We start from the raw sequence: 9,440 nt of genomic DNA on the forward strand, positions 1-9,440 counted from the left end.
CTTTTCCTGAGTGGTTTTTCTTGCAGCTTTAAGGCTATTGCAAGATGTTTGTGTGTTGGACTGAAGGCCAAACCTTGCCAACATCCCTGTCTTTGTGCCACCCCCTCCAGACCTCCACAGCAACAAAACTACCTGCCTTGGTCATCACAGTTCAAAGAAAAATAGCCTTTTGCAAGTTAGTTAGGTGCCCACTCCTAAATAACATGAGCAGTGATGCTTAAAGGATGAATTGCCCTATTGCATTTTCAAGACAGTTTTCTCATGATGAAAGAGATCATACTTTATTGTACGTTTTATAGCCCTGGAAATAATACTAGACTGAAGGAATCCTGTTCCCAAAAACTAAATGCCTCCCTGTGCCAACTGTTGTCCATAGATCAGGAAGGGAAGAGGAGGAATGGGAGTCCTTCACAGCCTGATTGACAACATAAATTACTTTAAGCATTTTATATGGCAGTTAATGCTATTAAATAAGCCAACCATAAACTTCTCATTAGCAACAATGAAAAAATTAATACACCTCATGCAATTACCATCCACTGTGCACTCAAAAAGGATTCATAACATGAAGAGCATTTGAAAATAAAGGATACTTTATGTTCTAACAGCTATCCATTTAAATCCTGCTCTGGAACACAGGTTGAAAGGCATGGAAAGCCAAGGCAGTGGGCAGAGTAAGAGATGGGCTGGTTGGGATGGGAGGGATGTGAGCAGTGCCCAGGTGAGCAGTGAGCAGGTGCTGTGCTGTCAGTACCAACACTGACATCTTCCCTTGGGAGAGCCTGCAGGAAGGGCTTGCTGAGAAGGATTGCCAGCTCCATTTAGGGCAGAAAAGCTGTCAAGGGCTGCATTAGTCAAGCTGACACTAATTGCATCCATTTCTGTTGCTTAGTGCATTTTAAATTTCAAACTCTCGTTTGTTTTTTTTTTTCTTTCTGTGCCTTGAAGATTTTTTAAAGATCTGTGAATTTCATTATGCACTGTTAACTCTGTGTGATGGCTTTGCTGGATTCCTGACATTCCAGTTCCCAGCCTGTGCCTGCACACACTTGGGAAAGTGTGTGCCTGCACACACTGAGAAAAAAGTCAATTCTATCTCTTCCACAGACAGAAAACATTATCAAAACGTGGAGTTGATCCATTGTCAGCCTCTGACAGCAAAAGCACCCCTCAGAGTTGCAGTTTCCCCTCAGTTCTTTCTAGCAGTAATTCTCACTGCCCATTCTACTCTGCTGGGCAGGTGAATAAAACTCCACCTGTTCCCAGGACCTTCTTGCTCATCCCCCTGGCATCTGTAGAGTCAAATAATAAGTGGATTTTGTGTCTTTATCAAGAGTCTTACAGCTGCTTTTTGTCCTTCTCCCCTGTAAGAATCAGACTAACCCCAAAGTACTTAGAGAAGAAACAAAAGCAACAGTGAACTTTTTGATTTTGCTCCTTCTGTTTGTTGAGACTCATATTCTGTGTCTTGGTGAAGCATCCCTAGGATGGGGCATAATGCCAAGTCCCAGAAAGGGTAAGCAGCAGTGGACATCTCATTTTGTGGGTTGAAGGAGCTGGATTTTACTCACCAAATTTACATTTCATGAAGCTTTCTGGGAACACCACAGACTGGAGTGTCAATCCACTCTGGTGGTAAGTCAGACCCCTGGGAATTTCCTGGAATTTCTGCAACAGGTTCAGCAAATTAAGATATTTGGCTCAGCTGCAGTGAAATATTTTGATTCAAGACTTCCAGATTCTCATTTCAATTGTGGTATTTTAGTACTAAATCCCTCCAAATTGCTGTTTACCAAAACAACCTGTTTTGCTCTGGGAGAGAAGCACATGTTGAAGGAAGTCAGAGAGACCTAACTCAGAGACAAATGGGAGCAGAACCCTACAAGGGCCTCTTTTTGTCTGGTGGCTTCTCTGAGGGGGAATTCTGGGTGTGCAAAGGGAGATCACAAAGCACCAGAAGTTATCATAGCCTGGTGAATAGAAACATTGGAATCCAAAAGAAAAGTACTTTGTTTTCTTTCCCTGCCCACCTCTGGTAGGTGGAAGTCATATGAAATGAAATTTTATAAAGAGAAAAAAGGAAAGTTTAGCCCTCACTGGCAGGGGAAGGAGCAGCCAAGGATGGCAAACAGTGGAACAAAGCAGCATCCTCTCCTCCAGCACCTGTGAGTGCTACCAGCTGCTTCAGGCACTTGAGAGCATTGTGCCTTGCAGCACAAATATTTCACAGCAAAGGCAGCATTGGTTCTTGTGTTTTATCTTCTGTTCTCTAAGCCATTTAATGGCATCATGGTCGAGTTTTCAAGCTTTAGCAAAACCAGTGCTTCACACAGAGACCTGTGCAGCACTGTGTGATTTAACTGCTCTCAACAGAGGAAGATTTCAGTTTCCATATTCTTTTTCACTTCAGTTTAGCACCTTGTCTGAAACTTTCCTTTTGAACACGAGCTGTGCCAGGGGAGGTGTGTGACAGTGCAGCAGGATCCATACCCTTCCCAGAGACATTTGGGAATGGGACCTGAAGGAAGTGGCACGTTAAAAAACCCACTTTTTTAGAGGTGTTTGCAGTTAAATCTCTTGCTCACATGGCTACAGGTTTGTTCTTTGTTGCTAGCACCCATCTGCTCTGAGCTCCTTGTCTGCCCTAGTTTTCTCCCCTGTTAGTTCTCCACGTCAGCCAAACACAGCTTTCCTGCATTACCTCAAAAAGAACGATTTCTGAGAACTTTTCCCTGGCTACAATTGCTTTAAAAGGCAGCAGAATATCTTCACCTGCTGAAGCACCATTGCAATCAATCTGTGATGTCAAACATGTTCTATTCAGCCTTTATTAGAAGCTGGAGCTTTGGTGGCACTCAGCTGCCATGGTTGCACTTTAGGACTGTTGGGTATTTGGGATTTTAAACGTCACTCACTGCGTAATGGCCTCATCAGCACAAAGCCTTCGTGTCACAGATTGACACAAATGGGTTCCTGTAGCACCTTTGCTGACGAAAATCACATCTCTGACCTGCTTTTATTCCCCTCCAGAAAAACATTCAGAACCTTGTTTACTTATTTAGTGCTTGCTGCACGGCAAGGTGGGGGTGCAGGGCTGCAAATACAAAAGGTGAGTCTTCATTCAAGTCTTTTTCTCTCTGAGGCTGTAAATGAGGCCCATGGACACTGAAAATGAGGCCCATGGACACTGTCTCAGGTGAGGGGAGCCCTCAGAGTGACCCTGAAGGTGAGGAGAGGAAGGTAGCTCCTTCTGCAGCCACATCTCTGCAGGCTCCTCTTTGGTGTGCACTCCTGTTTTGGGATCTCACATTGCTCTGCCTTGGCTCTGCCTGTCATCCTCAAATCCTCAGCAGCTGTGGCTTTCACTCTGTTTCTGCCAGCTTTATTTTCTCACCAAAAATGCTAATTTTTAGAATTCCAGGCAAATTTTTTCCGAGTTCTTTTGTGTGGGTGTGGATAACAACCTACCTAGAGAGACCTCAAGCACTTACCCACTGTAAATTCCCAGAATAGCCATCATCCCTTAGGACTGACTGATGTTGGAAGTGGCTTATGAATGACTAATTTTTCACCTGCCTGGACAAACTTACCCATCACAAAACTGTACTGGGATAAATCCAACCTCCAAGGAGGTGTGTTAAGGAGGAAGATTTTACAATGACAACAGTGAAATGCTGTGACAGGTTGAGTCAGACCAACTCAGGGATCAGCTAACAAAGATACCTTTCCCTGTGTCCCAAGAGCACAAAAAAAAAACCCCAAACCCATAGCTATTATCTATGTAAAGGCAAATTCTGAATATTTCCAGCATTCAGAAGGATGAGAGGCCTGTGTGATGCCAGCTAAGAAATTCAAGCAGTCACTTGCAAGTGTGAAGTGTAACCAACACAAAAAGCTGAGTGCTGTGCTCCTTTTGGAAGCACTAGTGGCTGCTCCCTCATCAGCAGGTTGCTGACATGCCAAATTTCCTGGGAAACAGAGAAATGCACTGCTTTAAAATAAAGACAGCAAAAAAAACCTCACAAATTGTGTCGTACATCTTTTATTACAGTGAAAACCTGTGCGGTGCTAGCCTACTGAGAGAATAAAAGCTACCAGTAACTTTTCATCAGGAAGGAGTCCATCCCAGATAAAAAACAGCCTAGAAATCATGGCTGTTGCAAAATACAAAGTCTGAGTTGGGACCTCCGTCTGTTGTTCCACTGGAGTAGATCCAAAGGTTGCAAAGTTCTCGATGGAAGTTTCTTCTTTAACAAGCTGGGGAGGTAAAGAGGAGAAGCAGATTAAGGGCTGTGTTTTCTCCACAAATCACACAAGATGCTAGGAAGTGCTTTGCCTAGATGTAGGGCATCCAAAAGGCAATTTTTTAGCAATTTCGACCAACCCCCATGTGTAGATGTGCTTCCTGACTATGATTCAGATCAGTAAAAGCAAATTATGGTGAATTGTACGCAGTACAAAACACAGTGTGGCTGAGGTTATTAAATATCCTGAAAGGTCAATCCTGACAGAAAAAAAATTTGGTAGGGGATCAGAAATTTCTGTAAGTTTCACTCCACATTTCTAAAGCAAAGCCTTCTATCTCTCATGCTGATGAGGTGGATGTGAGTTGGGTGGTTGCACCTCTACCACGGCATCAGCTGAGAGCTTGAGCTCACACCTGAGCTACTTGTGCAGCCACATTGCCCCCAAATTCCAGACACAGATGTTTGGCAACACTCCCCTCTCTGTACAGGGCTTTTTTAGGGTTTAGCCACCTTTTCCTGCTCACACTCTTAGGAATCTCTAGCTGGCTCAGCACACCAAGCCTGGCCAGGAGCTGTGGAGCACCCGCAGGGACACAGGGGACATCTCCAGAGGGACATTACCTTCCTCCATGACACGGTGGTAGAAGCACCAGGGAACACCAGCGGGGTGAGCCCTGAAGCAGCAGCCCTTCTTGGTGCACTCCTTGGCCTTGATGCCAGGGTGGCCACAGTTTATCCTGGAGTAAGGATCGTTGGGACACACTTTCTTCACTGTGTCAGGCAAAAAAAAGGGAGGGAGGGAGGGAGGGAGGGAGGGAGGGAGGGAGGAAGGAAGGAAGGAAGGAAGGAAGGAAGGAAGGAAGGAAGGAAGGAAGGAAGGAAGGAAGGAAGGAAGGAAGGAGGAAGGAAGGAAGGAAGGAAGGAAGGAAGGAAGGAAGGAAGGAAGGAAGGAAGGAAGGAAGGAAGGAAGGAAGGAAGGAAGGAAGGAAGGAAGGAAGGAAGGAAGGAAAGGAAGGAAGGAAGGAAGGAAGGAAGGAAGGAAGGACGGAAGGAAGGAAGGAAGGAAGGAAGGAAGGAAGGAAGGAAGGAAGGAAGGAAGGAAGGAAGGAAGGAAGGAAGGAAGGAAGGGGAATGTGTTACTTGGTGCTCCATGTGCCTGCTGATGTGACACAGAGCAGATGTGGTGACCACGATGAGCTCTGTACCAACTTCAGCAGCAAATTCACCCAAATCCTCACCCAGCCTACAAAGCAAAGCTAAATACCAAAGGGTGATGAATTGCTGCTGTGCCCCAGGGACCACAGAAGGCAAATTTCACCCCTGGAAGTACCTGGCATTGAGCCATCTTTACCTTTTGTAAATCCAGCAATGGGGTGAGGAGTTCTGTGTCTCCTGTAGTGGTAACTCATGCACTGGCCTCACACCAGGCTATGTCCATGGCTGACCCCATGCCAAACCCAGAGCTAACACAGGGAGAGGACAACCCAGCCCTCTCTGCATGCCAGCTTAAGGTACAGAAAGGAAATAAGTCTTTTAGGAGGAAATCACAGCTCTTCCAGGCACTTAAAACTAAAATCACAAGTAAAGATGTTATACCACCCAGCTGGAATACTTCAGTTTTCCTCTCCTGAAGCAGTTCTGCTTAGAAAAGCAGTTCTGTGAAAATGGCAGAGTAAGGTGCTGCTGCTCGTTTTTCAAGACTTACAAGAATTGCAAACACTACTCAAAAGCAAAACTATTTTTTCCTCCTGTAATTCTGATCCCTGTTGACTAATCTGGATTTATATCAAGTTCCTCTGTTGGGTAACATTGCCTTTGCACCCTCATTTCCTTTCATGTCACCTGTGCAGCTGCTGAGGCTGCCCTGAAGCTCTCCTAAGAAGGAGTTGTGCTGTCAGGCCAGCAAATGTAGCTTACACTGAGTTAATTAATGCAGCTAATTACACTCGGTTACTTAACACAGTTATGTAAAATATACACCTAATCCTTGAAAGACTGGGAGAGAGCAGCTGTTATCCTCTCTGAGAAAATAATGGCAAAAAATAGAAACAGGACGTTGACAGATGTCAGACAAGTAGCCACATAGTAAACCCATTTAACTAAGTGCTGAGGATCCCTTGCTCTACCCATGAACAAGACCACAAACTGCAGTGAAATGTCTCTAAATATTCAGCATGGGTTTTTTGACAACTAGAAGCCTGAAGGAAGAGGAAATACATTGTGTGAAGAGGATGAGGCAGAAGTCTGATAAATAAGCTATGCCTGACTTTGCACTTTACCACCACTGGTCTCCTAACAGAGGTTTGTGCCCACTTTTCTTGCCTAAGGAGAAAAGCAGAGCTGCTCCCTGGCTGTACAGATTTCTGGATAATCAAACATGATGCAAATCAGTGTTTCTGGCAGAGATATTACCTTTCTTTGCCCTAGGATTGTAGCACCAGGGGACGCTGGGGACTGAAGCGTTGAAGCAGCACCCAATTCTCTTGCACTCTGCTGCTGAAATCCCGGGGTAGCCACAGTTTGTCCTCTCCCTGGGAACCACTTTACACTGGCATTTTGCTGTTCAGGACAGAAGGAGCAAGTCACAGGGTGTCAGTTTGTGCACTTGATAGCAAAAGGGCATTTATCAGATGCTCACTGGGGACAATGCTTTTTCCCTAGATGCTTTCCATCTTTTCTGTTCCCTGCCAAGACCACAACCTCAGGGGTTTAAATGCTGCTTTTAGACTCCCACCAATTTTGGTTAGGGCTGTATATCACCCTTTGGGAGTTTGTCAAAGGTCCCACTTCCAGCCAAGCCAGCCCAGCACAGTGGGGTTTGTGGACTTTGAATCGACCACACCAAATGGGAAATCCCAAGAACTTCAAATATTATGCTATTAAATGTTGCTGCTTTGCCCATCTCACATGAAGAGAAAAACAGTTAAGGGTCCATTGGATATTCAAACAGGTGTAAAGATACAAAATCTTTGCATTCTTGACAGGTGACTGTGAAATATAGGATGATGTGCAAACAGCTGCAGCTATACTTTTAACATTCCAAGTCTATTGCACAATCATCCTCAACCAAGAAATTCTGCAGCTGTCCTCTGGCTGTCATTGAGTTACTTGCTTTCCACTTCTGGAGTTGTCTAAATGACTTGCCTCTTAATGGGGAGGCAGATAGACTCCTTTAAAACTGTATTCACATGGCAAAGCAGCATTATACAAATGTCAGCAGGCAATTTAGACAAAGCTTGCTCCTGGTCCTGTTCTATCCACCTCCTCTGCCTTTGCAGCGAGCTCCTGGTTATTCCACCAACATTCACCTGCAGGCTTTCACATTTTGCTATAGATCTCTCTGAAAAAAAATTAAAAAGTAGTCTCCACTTTGGGAATACACAGCAGCAGAGAAAGCCATTTGCTGTCTGGTGTGCTAATGCCAACAGGCTCTGGCTGCAGCCGATGGGATGAGGGTCCCACACGTACCTGGAAGGAAACAGCAAGTGGATGTACTTACTTGGAGGTGCAATTCCCTCTGCCAGGGTGCTGAGGGCTATGACAAGGGTGATGGAGAGTGCACAGACCACCTTGAGATCCATGGCTATGGCAAGAGGAGAGGTGCTGCTTTCCTTGGAAGCAGCAGGTTTTATGCACTCCCTGTGTTTGCCCAGCGAGCTCTGATAACATTGTTCCATCTGATGCTTCACCCAGAGGCTGGGTTTTCTTTTGTTTGGTTAGGAAGTGTTGCCATGCATATTTTGATATCCCAGAGAGAAATTTCCAGGCTCCCATGAGCTATTGATCACATATCTATTACATACCTATAGATACATATCTATTATGTGATCCCATAATCTATCAAGGGGATGCTGCTGGGTGCTCTGGGTGCCAACTGATTTCATAGCTTTTAGAGTATTTCAGTCCTCTGGGCAGTTTTATTTTCCAGTCACTACAGAAAAATCATTACATGTATTTTCTATCCAGGTGTATCTTTTCTGCCTCAATTTTTCCCTGGCCTTAAGGTTTTGGTTATGCTTACTCTGAAGCAGATAAGGGAGAGGGGCTGAGCTGTGACACCTCTGAGCTTCAGGAGACCACTGTGCACCTGAAAAAAGACATAAACACAGAAAATGGGAGGTGTGACTGAAATATTGAGCCGAGCTACGGCCACTGTTGGTTTCCACACAGGGAAATTTAGGAAAAGAAGGTAAGATCAAGGGATAAAAAACCCCAAAAGCCCAAGAAGATCAACAGCACAGAGACTCCACCAGGAAATTCTTCCTGTTAATCACCAAAAAGAGAGACACAATGCACTTTTTTGACCTCTGACAGAATTATGTCTTCATGCTTTTGAATAGTATAAATGAGTTTGTTTTGTGCACCTTTTGATTACAAAGCTCTGAGTGAGAACTTTTAGCTTCTATGGTTGCGTTTTGGAGGAAGTTTATTTGTTAAAAACTATTTCCAACAAAGCGGGATGGATTTTGCTTTACAAGGCAAAAAAATGACAGAGCTCTTTTTTTCTAAAGGTTGACTTATTTAATACTTTATGGATTCTATTTATATCTTTCCCTATCTAAGACATGGATGGCATTTCTCACTGAAATCCACAGTTCATAAATTAGATATTCTGTGTATCCTCCTGTGTTTCACAAGACACCAGGCTGCAGGCAGGCGAGGGCTGTGCTCCATCCCTGAGCAGCTCATATCACACTTTTCATTCCATCCCTTAGAGGAAATGTGGGATTAAGAACTCAAAATCCAGTTCTTCCCTTGTGTGCAAAGGTCCACCATGATGCCTGTGCAGAGAAGCCATTGGTGGTTTTTCCATCAGCTTTCTTCTCAAGGATCTGAAGGTGAGATTGGCTGAACCACCAATGTGAGAGGAAAGCAGTGATCCCAAGGGGGACCGCACTGCTTTTGGACTCTCATGGAATTCTCAGCGGATTATCAGCCCATCGTGTGAGTCAGGTGAAACTGCAGATAACATTTGTCGCTCCTGCTCCTTTCTGGACATTAATTAAGCCCTTATCTGCTGGCTGTCACCCCTTGGGTTGGATCCCAGCTGGGGCACAAAGGCAAATCTCCCAGCGAGCTCTCGCTGCGGAAAGAGCGTTTGATTGGCATCGCAAAGCAAACACACTGCGAGAAATCAGCTGCCTGCTTTCTGCCAGGGGATTACTTTAAGCTCTTTAATATGTTTAGATAGCA

The 9,440-nt window shown here is 44.7% G+C and overlaps 1 protein-coding gene across 1 annotated transcript; it reads right to left on the reverse strand.

Moving 5' to 3' along the window:
- Positions 1–4,026: 4,026 nt before the first annotated feature.
- Positions 4,027–7,856, reverse strand: LOC146444098 (trefoil factor 1-like). The gene is made up of 4 exons (XM_085042926.1): positions 7,747–7,856; positions 6,660–6,806; positions 4,869–5,018; positions 4,027–4,257 (listed from the first exon to the last, which is right to left on the reverse strand). Exons 1-4 carry the CDS (start codon positions 7,826–7,828, stop codon positions 4,250–4,252), a joined length of 387 nt encoding a protein of 128 aa, XP_084899052.1. The 5' UTR covers positions 7,829–7,856; the 3' UTR covers positions 4,027–4,249.
- Between the last annotated feature and the right edge of the window lie 1,584 nt (positions 7,857–9,440).

This window comes from Lichenostomus cassidix, chromosome 1, assembly GCF_008360975.1.
Source record: "Lichenostomus cassidix isolate B80296 chromosome 1, HeHo_3.0, whole genome shotgun sequence".
In the NCBI taxonomy this organism is placed as follows: Eukaryota; Metazoa; Chordata; class Aves; order Passeriformes; family Meliphagidae; genus Lichenostomus; species Lichenostomus cassidix.